Source organism: Dermochelys coriacea, chromosome 4 (assembly GCF_009764565.3).
Source record: "Dermochelys coriacea isolate rDerCor1 chromosome 4, rDerCor1.pri.v4, whole genome shotgun sequence".
Taxonomy (NCBI): domain Eukaryota; kingdom Metazoa; phylum Chordata; order Testudines; family Dermochelyidae; genus Dermochelys; species Dermochelys coriacea.
In genome coordinates, this window is record NC_050071.1 from 120,925,949 (window position 1) to 120,950,093 (window position 24,145).

A 24,145-nucleotide genomic window follows, 5' to 3' on the forward strand; every position below is an offset into this window, starting at 1 on the left:
TACCATCTGAGGATTCTTGCACATTGAGAGAATCATTGGGTAGTTAAGATGAATTTACAACAATGGACTTACAAAAATGGCTGCATTAGAGGCCATGTCTTGACCCTGTTTCTTTTTAATAAGAAGTCTCTAAATAAATTATTTTTTTAAGTTGAGTATAGCAGAAGAACAAAGTGCCATAGGCAGAATACCTTGGGATTGTTACAGAAAGCTTAAAACTATCACTCTAAGTGCATGAGTAAGAGAATAGAGTTCTAAGAACTGAAGCAAACTTTTTGATGACCTAGCCTATTTAGTAAACTCTAATGAGTGTAGAGGACTACTATGAATTGTATTAACTCCATATTTGCTAAGTCTCCTGTGAAATGAATTTGTTTTATTTAGGGGTTGGAATTATTTTATTTGGTTTGATTTTATTTAGTACTCATGAAACTGAAAATTCTAGAGCTGGGATGACTCAAGCATTTGGCGGGCTGGGCTCCCAATACATGTAAATATTATTGGTAATACAGTTCTTCTTCAAGTGGCTCTGCATATTGCCACTTACAGGTAATGCATTGCCTGGTGCTGCCTAACAGTAGAACCTTCGCCAAGCAGTGCCCATTATAGCACATGTGCACCCGCTCCTACCTCTCCATTCAGCATTTCCAAACATTCTGAGGGAGTGGAGGGGAAAGGAAAATTAGTGGATCCCTGGACTCATGGAGTGAGGAATAGTTTTGGTTTTCTTGGATTTAGTTTAGCTTAGCCCTTTGGCCAAATTAAAAGTCAAAAACAATAGAAGAAACAAAAATTGAACAACCTCCATTTCCAGATAAACAATTTCTGAGAGTCAGAGGGAGACTGCCATCCAGCAGGAGAACTTACACGTGACTGCAGCCTGTACAGGAGAGAGAGATGACTTTGTCAACCCTGGGAAACAGGAGGTGATAGAGACAACCTTTCCTGTTACCTAGATTACTCTGAAAAGCTAGAAGACTCTTCAGGTGCACTCCTCCTTTTGACTGAGACTAAACAGGAAGGCAGGAGAATGTCTCCTCCCTAACTTTCACCCTGGGAGGATACCACTATTCTTGAATTTTTTTTTTTTTTTTTTTTTTTTTTTTTTTTTTTACTAGGAAAGCTGTGGTTTTAATCCATGTATTTCATACATCTGCAGACGCTCCTGGGCAGAAATGTGCAATAACAATAAAGTAATAAATAAAAGGTCCCTTGCATTGTATCTGGAGTGGACTAAAGCTCCTAAAATGTCCATGATGGTCTATTGCTTTTGACCTTGGATCAGAAGGCTTTGAAACAACCATGGCTGACTTGATTGCATTTTTTTTTTATTGCTTCTTGGCAGGCTTTCAGCTTCTAGGTCATGTTAAGATACATTCTGTCCAAGGCACGCGTACTTCGAAAACAGCCTGAGATCTGTTCCAATTCAAGAGATATACAATGTAGCCAAACAGTTATCTTTTATATACAAGATGGGGTTACCTGAGTTTGGTCTCCTGCTACAACTCCAGCCTTGGTTGTTCAAGTAGCTTGAACTGACCCCTGTCCAGATTAGGTTGATTATGTTCATCTATAATAGACTGGACTGGATTTTGAATGTGTAGTGAACACTTACATGTGAGTAAATTTACAGAAAGGATAAGTGTCAGCTTAGAATCTAACACAGTAATCAAATATCTGCATTCATTTTTTTTTCACGTCTGCTTCCGTCTCAAGTTTTGCTTGAAGTATCTTGCATATACTGGCCAAATTTAGGAAATAAGAGGCTTTCTTTTTAAACTTCTCTCTGCTACTTCTGGCAACTGCGCTTTCATTTATTCAGCCTCAGGGTTTTAACTTCGATAATTCCAGGTTTATTGTTGGAACATCCAGCAGAAATAATATGCAAGTGTGCTTTCATAATCTATATAAGGGCCTAGTCATCCTCAGCTTTATATTGGGCAGTCTCTTTTACTCCCTAATATCCTTGCAAAAGCTAAGCGTGGAAGAATCCAAGCTCTGGTTCTTAGCATGTCTATCAAATAACAGCTTAATCTCATACAAGATTACAACTAAATCCTCTCCAGGTCTGTTAACTGATGGTGCAATTTACATGTGCTATTCATTGGGCTGTCAATTAGTCATAGTAGAAAAATGTGGAGTTGGATACAATCCTTGCTGTAGCGAGTGTGGAACATTCTATGCAAGCGAAAGCAGGAACGTGTGTGTGTGTGTGTGTGAGAGAGAGAGAGAGAGAGAGAGAGAGAGAGAGAGAAAAAGATGGATTGAAAACTCAGTCTCTGAAGGAAGAGGAAAGCCAACTCACAGAAATGAGGGAAAGGTAGAAACAACAGTTATTGTACCGGTCTTGGTGTTCTATACCTCTTAAAATAATTGATATTTATGTAGTTGTTTACCTGGCGTCAGGGCAGCAGAGTTGAAACTGCTGAGCAGAGTGGTCAGGATGGGCATTGAGGGATGCTGCCGGAGACCAATTAGTGCGCCAAAATCATGCATGGTGTCTACACTGGCACTATGACGCTAAAGCCTCAGCGCAAAAAGCCTTATGACTCATCGGGGTGGTATTATTACAACGCTGCAGCTGAGGAGTTTTGGCACAAAAAGTGGCTTTGCAGTGTGTATGCCTCTGCTGTTTTGTCGCCAAAAGCTGCGTTTTGACGAAAGAACTTGCAAGTATGGACTAGGCCTTAGACCAGGTCTGTACTACAGTATTGTCGACAAAATTCAGGTTTGTCGACAAAACAGTGGAAGAGTATACACTGCAATGCTCCTTCTGTCGACAAAACTCTCCTGCTTTGCCAACAAAATAAAACCAGCTTGACGAGAGGCATAGCGCTTTTTGTGGCAAAGTTATGTCAACAAAGTGTTACTGTAGACACTGTTTGGTTATGTCTTTGTAAATGGCCTCCAGGTGGCGTCCCCCAGTGCTCATCCTGACCATTCTGGGCAGCAGTTTGAACTCTGTTGCCCTGCACCCAGGTAAACAGGCATCTGCCCTTCCCCCTTTAAAGGCACAGGAATTTTTGAAATGCCACTTCCTGTTTGCTCGGCTTGTAGAACTCACATTGCATCTTCCCAGGTGACTATGGCAGTTCCATGCAGCAAACGCTCGCCCACTTGGAGCACATCTGAGTTGTTGGTTCTGCTGGCACTGTGGGGAGAGGAGGCTGTGCAGTCCCAGCTCTGCTCCAGCTGTAGGAACTTTGATATCTATGGTCAGGTTTCTCTTGTTGCTTGTTGGAGAAGGGCTACGAATGGGATGTGGAGCAGTGCTGTGCGAAGATAAAGGAGCTGAAGTAGGCATTCCAGGAGGCAAGGGAGGCAAACTGTCACTCTGGTGCAGTGCCGAAGACCTGCTACTTCTATAAGGAGCTGGATGCCATCTTTGGGGGCAACCCCACCTCCACCACAAAGAGCCCTGTGGATACATCAGCCGGGCTGGAGGCGGTGGACAGTGGAATCAACCCCAAGCCTATGTTTCTCAAGATGCATGCGTCATGCACCTTCCCAGACCACCCTATTGATGTCAGTGAAACACCCACAATGATCCATAAGTACCTGCAATAGCATAGAGAAGTAACCCCTTCTAGTGATGTACTCTGTTACAAGATGGTCCGGGGCCAAAATTGGAAAATGCGTGTCATCTATTGCCCTGCCGTAGGGAATCTCATTGCTGGAAAGTCATCCAATTTTTCATGCACATTGCCCAGAATCACAGTCCTTCGTAGCAGGATGCAATTAATGGCCCTTCACACTTGGGTTAATGCAGCCCCAACAGTTGACTTCCTGACTCCAAACTGATTTGCGACCAAGCGTTAGCAGTCTGGAGTCGCCAGCTTCTACACAGTGATCACCACTGAGAGGGCAGTTCTCATTTTGGTGTCCTGGTGCTGCAGTGCTGGGGCAAGCTCCGTACACAGTTCCTGGAAGGTGGCTTTCTGCATCCGAAAGTTCTGCAGCCACTGTTCATCATCCCAGACCTGAATAATGATGTGATCTCACCAGTCACTGCTTGTTTCCTGAGCCCAAAAGTGACAGTCTACCGTGTTCAGTTGCTCCGTGAATGCCAAAAGTTATCTGGCGTTGTTTCTTTCCACAGCACGCAGCAAGTCAGGCAATCCTAATTCCTGTTCAGATTGGGAGCTCATGATTAAGGCTGAGAGTTTGTCACAGAGGTCATGGAAGTCACATATTCTTTGACTTTCTGGGACCCATGGGCCAGCCACACTAGCCACTGCTGGGGCAGTCTCATGCCACTGTGCCGCCCCCCCCCCAGCAGCCGCAGGAGGTATGGGAGGGGTGAGGTAGCGTTTCCCATGGGGGGCTCCCCGAAAGCGGTGACATGTCCCTCCCTCAGCTCCTAGCTCCGTGCACTGCCTCTGCCTCCGGGCACCGCCCACACAGCTCCCATTGGCCATGGTTCCCGGTCAATGGGAGCTACGGGAGCAGCACACGTTTCTAGGAGCTGAGGGAGGGACGTGTCACAGCTTCTGGGGAAACACGAGATGAGCCAGGCCAGAAGCCTGCCAGTCCCACTAATCCAAGCCCCCTCCCCGCAGCACCAGGGGGGGTCCCAGGCCACCTCCTCCCCAAGATTTAGTCAGGGGTATGAAAGGATGGATCCCACACTGCTCTCTACTGTTGTGGTTACTGTTATGAACACATCATGGATGGTCATGCACTATATCATGAGTAAGGCTACATTTTAATCATGGGTATTTTTAGTAAAAGTCATGGACAGATCATGGGCCATGAATTTTTGTTTACTGCCCATGACCTGTCCATGACTTTTACTAAAAATACCCATGATTAAAATGTAGCCTTACTCATGATATAGTGCATGACCATCCATGATGTGTTCATAACAGTAACCACAACAGTAGAGAGCAGTGTGGGATCCATCCTTTCAGACGGAGATTGAAAAATGCTGTGAAATGCAGTCAGAAGCCCATGGAATGTTGGGACATGCCCATGATGCACTGCGATCCACTCCGCCTTCCCACAAATCCTAGCTGCAAAATGTGGCGAGTACCACAATGGGATAGCTACCTATAGTTCATTGCTGTCACTGTCAATGCTAGAACACCAGCTGTGGATGTGTTCTGCCAACAGATGGCACTTAGTATGAACATGCATAAGCGTTGTAATTATACCGGTTTCTAATTGTCAGCTTAACTTGTGTCGACAAAACTCTCTAGTGTAGACAAGGCCTCAGTATGTTTCCTAGACCTGAAGAAGAGCTCTGTGTAAGCTTGACAGAAGTTGGTCCAATAAAAGAAATTACCTCATGCACCTTGTCTCTCTAATTTTCTGTTACTACTGAATCTAAATTACAACAAATCTTTTTCATGAGAAAGTGGTCCTGCAGACACTTCTGCGTACAGTACTTTGTTGTGTGAGTAGTTCTGTTGATTTCAGTAGGAATATATACTCAGTAGTAAGTATTCTTCTTCGAGTGTTCGCTCATGTCCATTCCATGTCAGGTGTGTGTGCTTGCCACATGTACTGATGCCGGAAGTTTTCCCCCAGTGGTATCCGTAGAGCCAGCTCTAGCGCCTTCCGAAGTTGCACGTCTATGCACCAGAATAAAGGGCGCCGCTGGCCCACCCCCCCCTCTTCAGTTCCTTCTTACCGCCAGTGATGGTGCTGGAATGTCCATACCAGTGGTCTTTCCTATCTTTTTTCAATAGTGATTTTAGTGTATATAGTTACCTCAGTGTAAGTTATAGATAGTCCCCTGAGGGACTTAGCCCAGGGATGGGGCATGCCCCGGTCCCCAGACTTCAAGCTGTGCAAGAAGCCCCTGCCTGTCAGTGATCCCCATCAGAGCTGCTGAAGTTCTCTGGGAAGATCCCATACGTGACAAATGCAGGATCTGTAAAGGATTCAAACAGTGTATTAAGAAAGAATGGGACAGCAGACTTAGAGTGCTTCTCATGGAGTCAGCCTTCACACCAGTCTCCGAGCAAACCCGCTCAGACTCGGCACTGTCTGCAAGGCGTGCCCTTTCACCACCGACCTCCTCACGGTACTCATCCCAGTCTCCGGTGCCTGCCAAGAGACATAAGAAGCATACAGGAAGAGGGCATGTTCCAGTATCCTGCAAGGGGAAGGTGGGGGATGAGCTGAGACCTGTGTTGGGCTGTTTATCTTCCCTGGAACTTGTTGAGGCAACAGCCTCATCCAGCAGACTGCCAAGCATGTCCTAGGATCTGTCTCTGACCACTGGGAGTGGTAGGGGTGTCCAACACCTGACAGTGCCATCTATGTCTGAGGCATTTCAAGCAGCCAAGGACATTGTTCCCTTGCTGTTGATGCTGACACCTTATGAAGAGAGTCCTGGAACCTCCCATTGGTACTGTGGGTGGTGGTCTTGTCTAGAGACAAGCTGGTGGTGGGGCCCCTGCGGTGATCCCCATCCCCACAGCACCACGCTGGTCACCAGAGTCTCATCAGGGATCCCTGGAGCCACGCAATCGGTCTTCAGAGACCCAATACTGCTCGCTGAGTTCTTGGCATCAGTCCCTCCACAGCGGTTCCCAGAGGCAAACTGCTGGTCCCAGGAGTGCTGCCACCGATTCCCTGAGCACCATCATTGGTCTCCAGACATACGGCATCGCTCCACGAAACTGCTGTACTCTTTCCCCAAGCACTAAACACCAGGCCTCCCAATACTGTGGCGAAGCGGAGACAGCAGCAGCACCGCCCTGGTCACCGAGGGAGGACCCTTCCTCTGAGGGCGAGGAGATTGTTATGCCCAAGAGCAAGGTGTACCCTGCATTGCCAGTGGATTTTCCCCAGGCCCGTCAGCAAGTGCATGGCCACAAGGTTCTGGATCCCCTGGGGGTTCCTCCCTACCCTGGGATCCCAGGTACAACGCTCAGTCATTGGGGCCTCAGAAAGGTGGTCAGCAACGGTATACTGCCTGCTTCCTGACTCAGACGAAGGTCCAAGGTGCCCAAGCGCCTCCACTAGCCTCGGACAAGGCTGCCCTGATTGGAGAAGTGGAATTGGTACCTCCCCCCCCATTCTGGCCTCTTCCTCTTCCTCACCTGATGAGGCAGTGGTGGGACCATCTCACTCGGTTCCACAGGATGACTTTAAGGCACACCAAGAATTACTTAAGCTTGTGGCCTCAAACTTGGGCTTAGAAGTGGAGAAGCTAAAGGAGCCCACTGACACCGTTTAATATTTTTGCAGCAGCGTCCCCATTGAAGGTCGCCCTTCCCATCCAAAAGGGAGTCCTGAAACTTTTTTCAAGGCCTTATGGCAAACCCCATCCTCTCTGCCCCCTATTTCTGAGCGCACAGAGAGAAAGTACTATGTCCCTGCCAAGGGCTTTGAATATCTGTACTCTCATCCCTCCCCCGGGTCTTTAGTAGTTACAGCTGCCAATGAGAGAGATAGACAAGGTCAGACCAGTTCGACCCCCAAAAAAAGGAGGCAAAAGAGGCTAGATCTTTTTGGCAGAAAAGTTTATTCGACTGCCAGCCTGCCAACTGCGCATATTGAATCATCAAGCTTTGCTGGGGCGATATGATTACAATGCGTGGCACTCTATGGCCAAGTTTGCTAACTTTCTGCCGCAGGAGTCTAAACAGGAGTTCTTGGCCATAGTTGACAAGAGCAAGACTGTAGCCAGGGCTTCCCTCCAGGCAGTCTCGGATGCTGCCGACTAAGCAATTGGAACAAGGCCACTGTCCGTATCTATGAGTCTGGCATTGTGGCTGCAGTCATCTGGCCTGTCTGTGGAGGTCCAACCATCCATCAGGACCTCCCCTTAGATGGATCAGCTGTGTTTTCAGAACAAACTGACAGCAGGCTGCACAGACTAAAAGATTCTAGGGTCACATTACGCTCCCTGGACCTTTACACTCCCACAGCCTCAAGGAAACATTTCAGGTTTCAACAGCCTCAGAGATTCGGGGGCCAGGCCAGGCTTGAGCCCTATAGAAAGGAAGACGGGGGCTACAAGCACTGCCAGGGCTACCCACCAGCCACATCGACCCAATCATTCTCTAGCGGCTACCCTCCTGGGGAAAAAGCAGGAATTTTGAGTGTGCACCCAAGGACAACCTCCCAGTCTACACCCAGGATCCAACCCCCCCCCCCTTAGTTTCAGAGTGCCTATTGCCCTGCCTCCCTGCTTGGACTATTATAACATCAGACCAGTGGGGTATACCCTCCAATTTATTTCCATTCCTCCTTCCCACCCCATATCCCCATCCCTTTTCAGGGACTCTTCTCACGAGCAACTCCTTGTCTAGGAGGTGCAAGTCCTCCTATGGGTCGGGGCCATAGAGGAAGTTCCCAAAGAACTAAAAAAGAAAGGCTTTTACTCCTGCTACTTCCTGAAGGCCAAAGGAGTTGTTGGACCCAACTTAGGCCTACAAGGCCTCAACAAATATCTCAAGAAGTTGAAGTTCTGCATGGTCTCTCTGGCTTCCATTATCCCTTCTCTGGATCCTGGAAACTGGTACGCCACCCTTGACTTAAAGGATGCATACTTCCACTTTTCTATGTTCCATGGCCACATAAGGTTTCTACGGTTTGTGGTTGGAATGACTCACTACCAGTTTACAGTGCTCCTGTTTGATCTACAGCACCAAGTGTGTTTACAAAATGTATGGCAGAAGTCGCAGCCTACCTCAAACTTTGGGGGTATTCAGATCTACCTGTACCTTGACAATTCGCTCATCAAGGGTCACTCGGGCACAAGTCCAACGCAGCAGCGTAGTACTATGAGCTACCTGCCAAGTGCTGGGCCTGTTAATAAATGAACAAAAATGAACACTAGTCCCGGTACAAAGAATAGAGTTTATCGAAGCAGTCCTTGACTCTACCTGAGCCAGAGCTTTCCTACCAGAAACCAGATTCCCAGTGATGTCAGATCTGATTGCACGAGTCACGACTCACCCACTCACCACAGCCCAAGTATGCCTCAGACTTCTAGGGCACATGGCAGCGTGCACCTATGTAATACAGCATGCAAGGCTACATCTCAGACCCCTACAGATGTGGCTGGCGTCAGTCTACTCTTCAGCCAAACATCACTTGGACATGGTCCTACAATACCACCATAAATTCTTACCTCCCTAGCAGGGTGGTCAAACCCGCACCATGTGACAGAAAGGGTTCCATTTGCGACTCCACATCCCTGGTGTCTGATGCTTTGGACTTGTGGTAGGCAGCCCACCTCAGTACACTCAGGACCCAGGGCCTGTGATCCCAAGAGGAGCTGTTAAATATAAACGTCAGGGAACTCAGAGCCACCCATCTGGCTTGCGAAGTGTTCCTTCCCTAACTGTCAGGCAAAGTAGTGCAGGTATTGGTGGACAACACAGCATCGACATTCTATGTGAACAGGCAAGGGGGAGCACGGTCATCAGCTCTCTGCCAAGAAGCCCTTCGCCTGTGGGACTTTTGTATCCAACATGCTATCCATCTTGAAGCCTCCCATCGCCTGGGGGTCCAGAACGCTTTAGCAGGTTGCCTCAGCAGGTCATTCTTCTCACTCCACGAGTGTTCTCTCCACCTGGATGTCACTGGGACATCTTCCAGAAGTGGGGAACTCTTCTCTAGCAAACAAAACAGAAAATGTCATGGGTTTTGTTCTCTTCCCGGCCTCAACAGGGGCTCGCTTTCACATGCCTTTCTCCTGTCATGCATAGGCAACCTGATGTACGCCTTTCCACCAATGCCTCTCATCAACAAGGCTCTTCTGAAGATCAAGAGGGACAGGGCATGAGTCATCATGATAGCCCTAGCATGGTCTCACCAATACTGGTTTGGCATGCTCATTGACGCTTCCAAACAGCTCGAACCTGCTCTCACAGGACCACGGACCACTGCTGCACCCAAACCTTGCCTCCCTGCACCTGACAGCATGGATGCTGCATGGCTAAGCCTCGAGGAGCAGGCTTGCTCCAGACAGGTCCAACTTGTTCCTTTAGAAAGCAGAAAGCCCTCTACCAGGACTACTTACCTGGCTAAGTGGAAGCGCTTCCCTTGCTGGGTGTCTGAATGGAACCTCTCTTCGTTTGTCATCTTTACAATCCATCCTAGAATATCTGTTCCATCTAAAGCACCAAGATTTGGCGCACTCATCGATCAGGGTACACCTGGCAGCCTTCCACTCTCACATCCAGAGCAGATCAGTCTTCTTGCAGGCAATGATGATCAGATTTCTCAAGGGCCTGGAAAGACTCCACTGGTGTGTGATCTGGTCCTCTCAGTGAGACCTCAATTTAGTCCTATCTAGGCTCACTGGGCCTCCTTTTGAGCCATTGGCATCCTGATCACTTCTGGATCTATCATGAAAGGTTGCTTTCCTCATAGCAATCACTTATGTGAGATGGGTCTCTGAGATAGTCTTTAACCTTAAAACCCCCTTAAACATTGTTCTATAAGGACATGGTTCAGCTGTGCCTCTACCCAGCCTTCATGCCAAAGGTGGTATCGCAGTTTCATGTCAATCAGGATATTCTCCTGCCAGTGTTCTTCCCAAAGCCACAGAACTTCAACGAGGAGAGGCTTTTGCACGCTTTGGATGTCAGACATGCCCTGGGTTTCTACCTTGAGCGAATCAAGCCCTTCCGTAGGTCGTCTCAGCTTTTCATTGCAGAGGCTGACAGGATGAAGGGACTCCTGGTGTCTTCACCGAGTATTTTGTCCTGGATCACCACCCATGAGTAGGCAAAGGTTATACCTTCGCCAATAATGACAGCTCATTCAACAAGAGCACAGGCTTCGTCAGCAGCATTCCTGGCTCATGTTCCAATCCAGGACATCTGCAGGGCCACGACATGGTCATCTCTCCATACTTTCATGACCCACTATACCATCACTCATCAGGCCTGAGATGAAGCTGGCTTCGGCAGAGCGGTGTTACAGTCGACCTGTCCATGAACTCCTGGCCCACCTCCAGAGGCACTGCTTGCGAGTCACCTGATGTGGAATGAACATGTGCAAGTACTCAAAGAAGAAAAAATGGTTACCTACCTCTTGTAACTGTTCTTCATGATGTGTTGCTCATATCCCTTCCTTGACCCACCCTCCTTCCCCTCTGTCGAAGTTCTGACAAGAAAGAATTGAAGGGGAGAACTGAAGGGCCCCTTATGCCGGTGCATATGCGTGCAACTCCAGAGGGCACAAGAGCCAGCCCTACAGATACCACGGGGAGAAAAACGTCCAGCACCAGTGCATGTGGCAAGCACAGACCCCTGAGATGGAATGGACATGAGCAACATCTCTCGAAGGACAACAGTTACGAGAGGTAGGTAACTGCTTTTTTCAGGATTAGGCTCCAAATTTGTAATTACAACTTATTGTTATTACCTTTTATTCAGCTGAAGGATGGACAGAGCAACTTGTTCATGTTAGTGAATTTTTTCCTATTTCATGATCTTCAGCTTTACATAAAAGTGGAATCTGGATGTCGAGCCGTGTTGACATTAGAAATATGGCTCATATAAAAACTACACAAGCTAACTTCTTTAAAAGGCATTACGTAAGATTCACAAGCTGTCACAAAATACAAATGCTGTTACCACAAATCTGATTACAGAATTGCGGACTCATGCCTATTGTGGCAAGCTTTCAGTATCTCAGCCATGTGCATTAGTGCTGCAGGAACTAGTCTGTGGCAAACATAAATGAAGCATTAGAATTCAAAAATAAAATTTGTGACATTTTTATTAATGGATCAAGATTTTTTTAAACATAACTGATTATTTTTTTTAAAGAAAGATGGAGTCATTGTTGTATAAACAAACTGTCACTAATGAACTCCTTAACAATCTAGATTTCCTTCAGTGTATTCAATTGATGGCACTATTGCTACATCCACTTTCGGAGGGCATTAGAGAGCACACGTTAGAAGACTAAGATCTTGTCTACAATACAGGTTACTTGGGTATAACTTGCATCGCTCAGCGGTGTGAATAATCCACACACCTGAGTGACATAAATTAAATGTGTAGACAGTGCTATGTTGGTAACAAATCTTCTCCCACTGACATAGTTAACTCCTGCCTCTGAGAGATGGTAAGCCACCAGAAGAGCTCTCTCCTGTTGGCTTAAGAGTAGAGGTGGGCAAACTTTTTGGCCCGAGGGCCACATCGGGGTGCGAAACTGTATGGAGGGCCAGGTAGGGAAGGCTGTGCCTCCCCAAACAGCCTGGCCCCTGCCTGACCCCTCCCACATCCTGCCCCCCTCAGAACCTCCCACCCATCCAGCCCCCCCCGCTCCTTGTTCCCTGACCGCCCCCTCTTGGGACCCCTGCCCCTAACCGCCCCCAGGACACCACCCCCTATCTAACCACCACTGTCCATCCCCCCCCCCGCACGTCTTCCCTATCCAGTGCCAACCTGCTCCATGTCCTCTGACCGCTCCCTGAACCTCCGCCCCATCCAATCGCTCCCTGTCCCCTGGGACTCCCGGCCCCCTTACCATGCTGCTCAGAGCAGCATATCTGGCAGCCATGCCGACCGGCCGGAGCCAGATGCACTGCCCTGCATGAGCTCGCAGCCCCGTAGCCGAGTGCTGCCCACACTGCGGCATAGCTGCGGGGGAGGGAAAACAGCAGGGGAGGGGCTGGGGCTAGCCTCCCCAGCCAGGAGCTCGGGGCCGGACAGGACAGGCCATAGTTTAACAACCTCTGGCTTAGAGTATTTTAGAGCACTTACAGTACCACAAGTACTATAAGTGCTGTAGTGTAGATGTAGACTAAGATAACCCTTTTCCAGTATAATCAGAAATTGTACCATGTTATTTCCATAGCTTGACAGATTGTTTTCAAGAGAGACCCTTTGCCCTTGGGTGTCAGAGTGCATTGTTGTTTATGGGATATTAACGTATGATTATTGTCTAAACAGTTTCCTATATTGAACACTGATCTGCAAACGAGTGGCAGCCAGGAAAAGCAGTCCTGGTGGGAAAAGGCACTCTATTCTCCCCTCTTTCCTGCATCACAGTGTGAAGGTAAGAAGAAGATACCCGTTCTTGAACTAACTGTGTTAAAATTGCTTACTTTACAGGTGACCAGAAATAGAACTATGAACTATGTATAAAATTATTTTTATTTTATAAATGCTAATTGGGGGCCCCTTACACACACAGCAGCACGGTCAGATTAAATCACATTTTTAATAAACATCTGTTTATCCATATCACTGATGACTTTAGATTTATTTAAAATGAAAATATTTAAAAAAAAACCTTCTACAGTTTATGCCAGTTTTTCACTTTTTGCTTTTTTTTTCTTCCTCCCCCCTCACTTTGGACTATAAAATAGATGTCAGTTTCACTTCTGTTTCTATTTATTTTCCAGTTATATTACCACAGTGCTGCAGTGTTTGGATTGCTCACACAAAGGGGAATGCTTTATTTAAAAAAAAATAGGGATTTCTTAAAGATCTTTGAGCTGTAAGAACTTGTCTTTTGAAAAACTTACATTTGGGGCCAAAATTGACCTGATACCATCCCTTTAACATATCTGATTTTGAAAGCACTTCACTAAATTTTGGAATGTTTGTCAGACTGGGTATGTTTGTAATAAATTGTCAGACTGGATTTTTAATAAATTCAGACTTTTTTTTTTCTTTGCTCTAAAATTTTAAAAAACTTCGGATACAATTTGAGATTGCCTAATAGTCAATTGTACTTATTGTAGATTAAATTGATTCAGCATTTGGAGAAACAGTAGTAGAGGCCACAATAGTAGCAAGGAGAGAAAGTTAGTTGTCAAGGAAGTAATTGTAACTTGGCCTGAGATGCTGCAACAGAGGGTCTGGCAGGAGAGCCACAAGGCCTTTGTTGACTTGTGGTTGGAGAGGAAAGGTTGCTGATAGATTGCCCTTCATGAAATTGCATATTGAATACGTTATTCAAGGAAAAGATGGTACATCTCTCCTTTGGGGGACTGGATTTGATTTTGGCCTCCATTAATATGTAAATAAGGTGTAATTTTTTAATGGTGAGAGTAATTAACCATTGGAACAATTTACAAAGGATTGTGGTGGATTTTCCATCACTGACGATTTTAAAATCAAGATTGGATGTTTTTCTAAAAGTCATGCTTTAGGAACTATTTTGTTCTATGGCCTATGTTATAAAGAAATTCAGACTAGATGATGACAATAGTCCCTTCTGGCCTTGGAATCACTGAATTGGGGAAGGAATGGTTAACAATCTGGGAATTTGACAGGGTGTTGGTAGGGCAAACAGATTCCGGGGCCTCCTGTTGGCAGGTGCCTAGTGCAAATACTTGTTCTATAGAGGATCCATTCCATGATGAACTGGAATTGGAAGCTGATTAGGAGAAAGTGGATGGGGCTGGAGCTGCAAATGACTTGTACATCGAGGAGACAAGAGTGGATGTTGAATGACATGTGAGAGAACTTGGGTTTCTGTTCCTCCTGTAGGAGTGATGACATCACATAAAGCACCACCACAATTGGCATTTATTGGCAGTTTCTTGGCATGCTCAGGAGAGAAGTTAAGGGATTGAAATAGGCCTGGAGACTGAACTACTCTCCCATTGTTAGTACTAAAAAAAAATCCCTCTATGAATACTGTACATTTATTATTTAATTTCTTAGGAGTGGTAAGAGAATTTATTCATTCTGTAATTTTTAATTATATTTTGTAATTATATTTTATAATTCTTAGTAATGTTTCATATTTAAACACTGTAGCTGAATTTCTTAAATCAAATTATCTAACATTTTATTGGACTTATAAAAACTTAGAAAAACAACACTAAGTAAGTTGGTTAATTGTTATTAATTACCAAATATTACTGTAAATGACTTGCAGAATGCACAAGTTATTTTAGAGAGACAAGGTTGGTGAGTTAATATCTTTTAATGGACCAACTTCTGTTGGTGGGAGAGGCATCTTGTCTCTCTGATATCCTGGGACCGACACGGCTACAACAACACTGCATACTAATTTTTATTTATTCTAAAACATTAAATTACTCATTTCAAGTGTTCAATGCCCAGTAGTAAAAAGTCACATTTCAGTATAACTACAGAATTATTGCATAACAGCTAATAAATGGAGTCAGGGAAACAGATAACACCACAGAGCTTAATCTTGAACTGCACTGTGCTACAGCATTGTATACATACTAACCAAGGCAGCTACACTTGGACCATCGCTAGCCGAGAACTCTATTAAGCAACCTTTGCTAGTGCAAGTTATGGTCACAGACCTACTTTTCAGTTTATTTGATGAAGATGGTGTCAATCCATCTAGAGTTCAAAATTTTTTTAAATTAATGTAATTGTGTTAAACATTTTTGGAAAAACCTCTAGCTGAATACGTGGTAACTCCCAGCATTTCTCTGAGTGAAATTTACCTATTTTTCACTGCCACCTTCTGGTGAGGTGTCATACCAACTTTAGTGGTAGAATTTATTTAATCTGAGGAAGAGGGAAGGCGTAGAAAATATGGGTGAAATCCTGCTTCATTTAAGTCAATGGCAAAACTTCTGTTCTATTAACTTTAATGGGGCTAGGATTTCATCCTATCTATTATAAAATCTGACATTAGCTCTTATAAAAAGAAAAGGAGTACCCGTGGCACCTTAGAGACTAACAAATTTATTAGAGCATAAGCTTTCGTGAGCTACAGCTCACTTCATTGGATGCATTTGGTGGAAAAAGCAGAGGAGAGATTTACACACACACACACACACACACACACACACACACACACACACAGAACATGAAACAATGGGTTTATCATACACACTGTAAGGAGAGTGATCACTTAAGATAATCCATCACCCACAGCAGGGGGGGAAAGGAGGAAAACCTTTCATGGTGACAAGCAAGGTAGGCTAATTCCAGCAGTTAAGAAGAATATCAGAGGAACAGTGGGGGTGGGGGGTGGGAGGGAGAAATACCATGGGGAAATAGTTTTACTTTGTGTAATGACTCATCCATTCCCAGTCTCTATTCAAGCCTAAGTTAATTGTATCCAGTTTGCAAATTAATTCCAATTCAGCAGTCTCTCGTTGGAGTCTGTTTTTGAAGCTTTTTTGTTGAAGTATAGCCACTCTTAGGTCTGTGATCGAGTGACCAGAGAGATTGAAGTGTTCTCCAACTGGTTTTTGAATGTTATAATTCTTGACGTCTGATTTGTGTCCATTCATTCTTTTACATAGAGACTGTCCAGTTTGGCCAATGTACATGGCAGAGGGGCATTGCTGGCACATGATGGCATATATCACATTGGTAGATGCGCAGGTGAACGAGCCTCTGATAGTGTGGCTGATGTGATTAGGCCCTATGATGGTATCCCCTGAATAGATATGTGGACAGAGTTGGCAACGGGCTTTGTTGCAAGGATAGGTTCCTGGGTTAGTGGTTCTGTTGTGTGGTGTGTGCTTGCTGGTGAGTATTTGCTTCAGATTGGGGGGCTGTCTGTAAGCAAGGACTGGTCTGTCTCCCAAGATCTGTGAGAGTGATGGGTCGTCCTTCAGGATAGGTTGTAGATCCTTGATGATGCGTTGGAGAGGTTTTAGTTGGGGGCTGAAGGTGATGGCTAGTGGCGTTCTGTTGTTTTCTTTGTTGGGCCTGTCCTGTAGTAGGTGACTTCTGGGTACTCTTCTGGCTCTGTCAATCTGTTTCTTCACTTCAGCAGGTGGGTATTGTAGTTGTAGGAATGCATGATAGAGATCTTGTAGGTGTTTGTCTCTGTCTGAGGGGTTGGAGCAAATGCGGTTATATCGTAGCGCTTGGCTGTAGAGAATGGATCGAGTGGTATGATCTGGATGAAAGCTAGAGGCATGTAGGTAGGAATAGCGGTCAGTAGGTTTCCGATATAGGGTGGTGTTTATGTGACCATCGCTTATTAGCACCGTAATGTCCAGGAAGTGGATCTCTTGTGTGGACTGGTCCAGGCTGAGGTTGATGGTGGGATGGAAATTGTTGAAATCATGGTGGAATTCCTCAAGAGCTTCTTTTCCATGGGTCCAGATGATGAAGATGTCATCAATGTAGCGCAAATAGAGTAGGGGCATTAGGGGACGAGAGCTGAGGAAGCGTTGTTCTAAGTCAGCCATAAAAATGTTGGCATACTGTGGGGCCATGCGGGTACCCATCGCAGTGCCGCTGATTTGAAGGTGTACATTGTCACCAAATGTGAAATAGTTATGGGTCAGGACAAAGTCACAAAGTTCAGCCACCAGGTTAGCCGTGACAGTATCGGGGATACTGTTCCTGACGGCTTGTAGCCCATCTTTGTGTGGAATGTTGGTGTAGAGGGCTTCTACATCCATAGTGGCTAGGATGGTGTTTTTAGGAAGATCACCAATGGACTGTAGTTTCCTCAGGAAATCGGTGGTGTCTCGAAGATAGCTGGGAGTGCTGGTAACGAAGGGCCTGAGGAGGGAGTCTACATAGCCAGACAATCCTGCTGTCAGGGTGCCAATGCCTGAGATGATGGGGCCTCCAGGATTTCCAGGTTTATGGATCTTGGGTAGCAGATAGAATACCCCAGGTCGGGGCTCCAGGGGTGTGTCTGTGCGGATTTGTTCTTGTGCTTTTTCAGGGAGTTTCTTGAGCAAATGCTGTAGTTTCTTTTGGTAACTCTCAGTGGGATCAGAGGGTAATGGCTTGTAGAAAGTGGTGTTGCAGAGCTGCCTAGTAGCCTCTTGTTCATACTCCGACCTATTCATGATGACGACAGCACCTCCTTTGTCATCCTTTTTGATCATGATGTCAGAGTTGTTTCTGAGGCTGTGGATGGCACTGTGTTCTGCATGGCTGAGGTTATGGGGTAAGCGATGCTGCTTTTCCACAATTTCAGCTCGTGCACGTCGGCGGAAGCAGTCTATGTAGAAATCCAGGCTGCTGTTTCGACCTTCAGGAGGAGTCCACCCAGAATCCTTCTTTTTGTAGTGTTGGCAGGAAGGTCTATGTGGGTTAATATGTTGGTCAGAGGTGTGTTGGAAATATTCCTTGAGTCTGAGACGTCGAAAATAGGATTCTAGGTCACCACAGAACTGTATCATGTTCATGGGGGTGGAGGGGCAAAAGGAGAGGCCCCGAGATAGGACAGATTCTTCTGCTGGGCTAAGAGTATAGTTGGATAGATTAACAATATTGCTGGGTATAGAAAGCATTAGCTTTTAAATAGATCAGTCTTTCACAGAGTAGATAGCTGTACCCAACTATCTATGGTTATATACATGCAAGATCTACTCTGATAAATTTTGAAGTAACCCCAGTGGACCAAATTGAGATATTAATTAATTAGTTTACAGTAATGCCCAGTAGTTCCAATCAGGATCAGTGCTTTGTTGTGCTAGATTTTCTACAGAGGTAGAATTGGTCCTGAACAGTTTACAATATCAGAAATTAAAAATGTATGAAGAAATTTCTAACCAAAATGGGAAAAAGTGATTTAGTCATTATACAATGTTACTTTTTACAGTTTTTTAGTAATTAAATTGTATTTTTCTCTTTTTAATGTAGTGATAAGGTTTTGAGGGCACTCTGGTGAGGAGAAACCTGCATTGTACTCCATTGTTTAAAGCTGTCAAACCAGAACATTTCAGTTAACACACAACTTAGATAGATAAATCTGAAGAAAAATTAGATGTTATACATTTTAGTGAAATGTAGATAACCTTGTTTCTTAATGAGATTTTCCTCCTCTTTTTTTTGTCTCCTCCATTATGAAACAAAAACACCTCAAGAATGTTACACAAATGCCAAGGGAGAGAATGGTGTAGGAGAATACCCAAATGTAAAGGAAGTTCCCAACAATGAAGAACATCTTTTAGATTTTAATATGGTGAGTGATTGATTTATTTTTATCCTCTGTCATCACAATCTTTGTGGCTGGCCCCAGTTATATTCCAGACTACAAATTCTGATTTTCTCCACATTTTCATTTGAAGCCACTTTCTTGTCCTGGCATTCTTTGCAAACTCCTCGCTGTACTTACCTGTCTTTTGGCCAAGAGAGTGGAATGTAAGCCCTCTGGGATAATTGTGAATTGATTGGTCAGATTTGCTGGAAGAGTGCTGCATTTTTTCTTCACAGAGCTTACTTCCAGTAACTAGGGTGGGACAGTGTGCTCCTGTGAACCACATAGAGCCAGCTATTATGGGGAGTTAACAATATGCATGTTGAACTTTGTGTCCTTCTCGTAAGTGACAAACTACTTATTTGGTGAATGGTACTTTTGCAGTAGGAGAAAATGCCTTTTGTCCCAGTTATTGCTACACTTCACTTTTGCCAAAGATGATACTCCTCTACTTAGTGAATTGCCCAATAGGATATATTATCTAGTGCTGCTAGCATCTAGATTTTGCACTCGACATACTCCTGTAAGATCATTGATGCAACTGCAAATACGATGTGTTTCCAGAAGTGCGGCTTGATGCAGACAAACTAGCATGATGTGAGACCTTAAGATTTGGGAATGACTTGGAGAGTCACTCTCCAGTTAGCAGTGATAATAATGTACTCAGAATTAAAAATGTGGTTCAGACATTGGCAAGAGAGTCAGAAATGAAAGACTTAAAATGAAAGGGTGGGTGAAAAATATGCTGTCCTGAATGTTGACTTGTGATCGTAGCCCAACCCTCGCTATTCACATCTAAGTTAGAAAGGGAAAGTGGGAACTGTAACTGAATAACTGTGGCATCTTTCCCCTAACATAAAAAATTAAATTACAAAACCTGCCAGCTTCTAAATAGACGTATGTTCTGTTTTCCACTGTACCAAATAAACTGTCAATTTAAATCCTTAGGTTTCTTCTGTTCATGAAGCAAGGTGTGCAGATGATAGAAATTCTGGAGCAAAACCAAATGGCTTCAGGAAGAAAATATACTCCAGTGATAGCTCCAGCTCTGAAGAGACAGCTTCAGAAGGTGGAAGTGAATGGGCTGATCCTTGTGAGGAGGAGCTTTTTTCTCGAACTCACCTATAAAACTGCAGAATACAATAAATGATTTAAAAGTAACATGAGATGGAAAACTGTCCTTCCTGAGGGTCTGTAGCTCTAAAACCCTAACAACTTGAGTTTCCTCTTCAGTTAACGGATTCAGATATGTATTTATCTTTCTCTTCTTGCTTATTTTATAGTTAGGGACATAACTATCCTGTTGAATATTTTACTTTCTCCAAACTGTTAAATTCTTGGCTATTTGAACTAGACTAGATTGTGTTGTCAAATCAAGAATGGATGTGCATGTGCTTGTCTTAGTGGTACCACTGCTTTTTTGCATCTTAACTGCAGTTATTGTCATTCGTAACTGTAGCCCTACCACTATTACTATCTTATTAGCATTGCAGTGTCTACAACTACTTCTGCTATTCAGAGACTTTAGCTTTTGGCACATTTAGGATTTGTTCTTTGAGAACAGGGAGATAAATACTAAACACTGTAATCTATCAGTGCCTTTCTGAATGCAGGAGAAAAGCATGAATGACTTGTCCAGTCTTCATTCAGTAAATCTCATAACTTTGAAGTAGGAACAACAGGGTTGTGCTTTAGAGACTTACAGAAACTGTGTTTTCTATCCTATGATTTTCCCCTCCCTCCCCCCATCTTGCAAACCAACACTGAAGATGCTATGGTTTGTAGTCTTCTTGCTAACTGGAAAAGCCAAGGATTTTTGTAGGTATGGAGGCAATGTGGGTTTTTTTTTTTTTTTTGTTTTTTTTTTTGTCCTTTTTTAGTGACCTGCCATTATAAGGTAGAAGTATTTAAAAAAAAAAAATCCCACCAAAAAAACCCCCAAACCACTGGGGTTATGTGGGGATTGTTGTAAACTTTGTAACAAGTAATAAGGATTTTGTCTTGTTGCAAATCATTGCATTCATGTAACCTGCAAATGCATCCTATATTGAATTTGAGCCTGATGACTACAACTATCTAAAATGCTCAGAATGTTCAGTGTTTTATATGCAAAAGGTCAGTGCTTCACTTGAAAGAAATCCTGTGGCTGCTGCAGTTAGCTGCTGTTGTGGCTGTAATTTAGTAAATCTCGTAGTTCATTTTGTGTTCCTGAGAGAATGTTAGGGGCAAGTTATGTGTGTGGTGGGTGGGAGGGTGGGGAGGGAGGGAAGTGATGACTTACAACATACATGTGTGATTGCAGTAGTGATTGTTGCTTTATGTGACTTGCTTTTAAATTTTATTTTGTTAACCTAGAAAGTCAATACATCATCAAGTTGCATCTGTACAAGACTATCAGCTCCTTGTGCTTTTTAATACATTATGCAAAATTTATAAGCCAGGAGGAGCAATATTTGCAAAACTAAACATCCTAAGTTTTTACCAACTAAGTTTTTAAAAAACTAATATATACAATAGCAGCATGTCTATAACATCAGGAAGTGCAGAGTCTAGTGCTGACTTGAAAAAGCTTAACCGTTAATTTTGACAGGCAATAAAAACTCCTAAGAATTATAGCTGTTTGAAATATGATCTGAACTAGCTTTGAAATATGTTCTGTGGCAGGGAAGTGAATTGAATAACTGGGTTTTGTTGCCTTTTCTTAATTGATAGTACAAGAATTAAGATCTGTGGTTATAAAACCATGCAAGGCTGCATGTATCCTTTTTGCTGAAACCCTTACTTAATTGACTTTGTTTGTTCTTACCAGGAAAATTTTTCTGATCCTGCTATTAAACTACATTATCTTAGGGTTTATATTCATACAACAAATCTTTTGACACTTTAAATTTTTTTAAATTTTTATTTATTTGCAGATTTTGGATAGGTTTTTATGTATTTTACTTTCTTCTGGAGCTTCCTTAAGAGGTTGTGTAGCACCTGCACTGAAAACTATTTATCTGTAAACATGAAAGTAAAATGAACTTAACATGTAAATTCCTCAAATCACTACAAGGAAGAATGGAATAGAGCTTCATTCTAGAATAAAAAATGACCAAATGAACATATTTCAAACACAATCTTTAGCTCAGTTTATATTAGATAGAGCTGCTTTTTTAGTAAGAAAGGGCTCAAAAACAACAAAGGTGTTGATTTTCATTACATTGTGATGTAATATTCCAGCACCTTTGGGGAAAAATAAAATGTTATATAATTGAGCTTGGGCAATAACAAATTGTCTGTACTTGTTTTCATAGTTTAATGGCTAAAGCTCTAAAGCTTTCAGTGAGAGAGTTGAGGTGTGGTTTTTAGTTTTTCTGTATGGATAGACACAAAAAAGCATTAAAGGTTGGCAAACGCTGAACTGCACTGTGGTATGAAGCGCATTGCATATCCATAGCACTGAAATATCAGTTTTCCATTCCTGGGCTGAAATTTGTTTCTACTGTTTTGCTTCAAGTGGTTGTATTTGTTCTGATTTCATGTACACCGGAGTAACTGATTTTGTTTTCTTGTGGGGTTACTTAACACCAAATAAAAATATAAAAGGACAATTGGATGGCCTGTGTGTATTTTTTGTTTTAGTTAAGATATATAATTCTCATTCAGATTTGAACATAGAACACTTAGTAATTAAATATTTTGAGGTAGAGGACAGAGTGCAGATATCTAACATAAGTCCTCTTTCCATCACTATAATGTCTTTCTGCTCTGTCCCTGTGTTTTAATCTAATTGAGACAAATATGCACTGCATGTGTCATTAAAATCTTTGGACCCTTGACCTTGTCTCAGGGAAAAAAAAAGAAATTTCAGAAGAGATGAGCACACTTCAGAATTTCTGCCTAATCACTATTGTAGAAAACTTCATACCCTTAGGTTTAAAACAGTCAGAAATCTGTTGTTGAGAGAAGATACTGGATCACTACAAAGAATTAATAAGAATAATCAACTAGGAAACACTAATCTAAGTGAGATTGAGAGAATTTTTTACATAGCACTGGTAGATGAAAGACAAGTTTTTGTTTCTTCCCCCAACCTAAACTCAGCAATTTAGACTCAGAATATATTTGATTTGTAGAACTATGGTGAATACGATTCTTGCTTTTTGAAAACCATTCATCTTAACCAAGTGCCTGAAAGTGAAGTAGAAACTTCTCTTGTGTGTCAGCTTGAACTGCAGAGCTAGGATTTTTTTTAAATTGATAACTGTGGATATAGGAAATTTAGTTAACACCTAAACTAAATGGCTTCATTTTCACTGACTTCAATAGGAAGTCTTCTATAGATCATGGGTATTATATACCCTAAGTTTGTAGCTCTAAACACACAGAGCATAATGAAAAGTGTAACTTGGCCCTCCACACAGAATGAGTCTGACTTTTCTGGACTAGACAATGTGGAAATAGTACAAAAATACACACTTGGGTATGTGAGACACATCCGTACAAAATTTCTTAGAGAAAAATATTTAATGGATGGTACCTGTTTTGTGGAGTATCAGTGTCTTGGTCATTTTTCTCAATTACCTAAATACATAGAGATGAAAACAATTGTAACTGAGCTCTTAAGTTCCACTTCTTGGAAGGATGGTCATGGCATAATCTTCTGTGGCCACAAAATCAATAGGCTGTGTACTGGAAGTACATATACTTCAGACAAAGAGTTCCAAACAATTCCCACAGATTTATCTGTATGAAGGTCCACTAAAGTCAGTGCCCAGCCCATAGCTAAATCATTGCACACATCTAGCAACATTTACCTCTAATTTCAAAGGTTACAATAATTTCCAAATTGAAACTTTAATTGAAACATTAATTGTTCTAGAAATAGTTTCTTTGTGATTATAGAGGACTTTTGTTAAATGGATTAAATTGGTCAACCAGGCCTTTTGATCATTATATTTGAATGATTACTACAGATTTCTGGAACAGTCAACTTCCCCTTCCAGTATGTGATACAAGCAACACCTCTATTTTGCAAGGACAGCAAGTTCTATTAGTCACTTTAGTGCCAAGTCAGGTCCATCTGGTTATAATTGACTTTAATGTGCACTCCCATCAGCTGTAATAGTCTTTAGCTGCAAATAAGACTTTTTTCAGTAAACAACAGTGCTGATGCTTAACTGTTAGTTGCTCTTAAAAAGTGTGTGAAATTCTTTCCTCCCTTTGGAAATGTCAGAAAAATTATTCTCAGTATAATTTTTATACCAAATGCCTTTGCCAATAGGAAAGGGGTTTTGGAAAGTACCTTTTGATCCATGAGACCAAGTCAGACCCACTG

The 24,145-nt window shown here is 43.3% G+C and overlaps 1 protein-coding gene across 3 annotated transcripts in view; it reads left to right on the top strand.

The window, feature by feature from the left end:
• KIAA0232 (KIAA0232 ortholog) overlaps nt 1-22,418 on the top strand; it is a 112,457-nt gene extending 90,039 nt beyond the window's left edge. For all 3 annotated transcript variants that reach the window (XM_038399120.2, XM_038399122.2, XM_038399121.2), the window contains exons 7-9: nt 12,876-12,981; nt 18,713-18,810; nt 19,774-22,418. In XM_038399120.2, the coding sequence (XP_038255048.1) occupies nt 12,876-12,981; nt 18,713-18,810; nt 19,774-19,953 (384 nt within the window). In that variant the 3' untranslated portion in view covers nt 19,954-22,418. The remainder of the gene's footprint in view (nt 1-12,875; nt 12,982-18,712; nt 18,811-19,773) is intronic.
• Nucleotides 22,419-24,145: the final 1,727 nt, after the last annotated feature.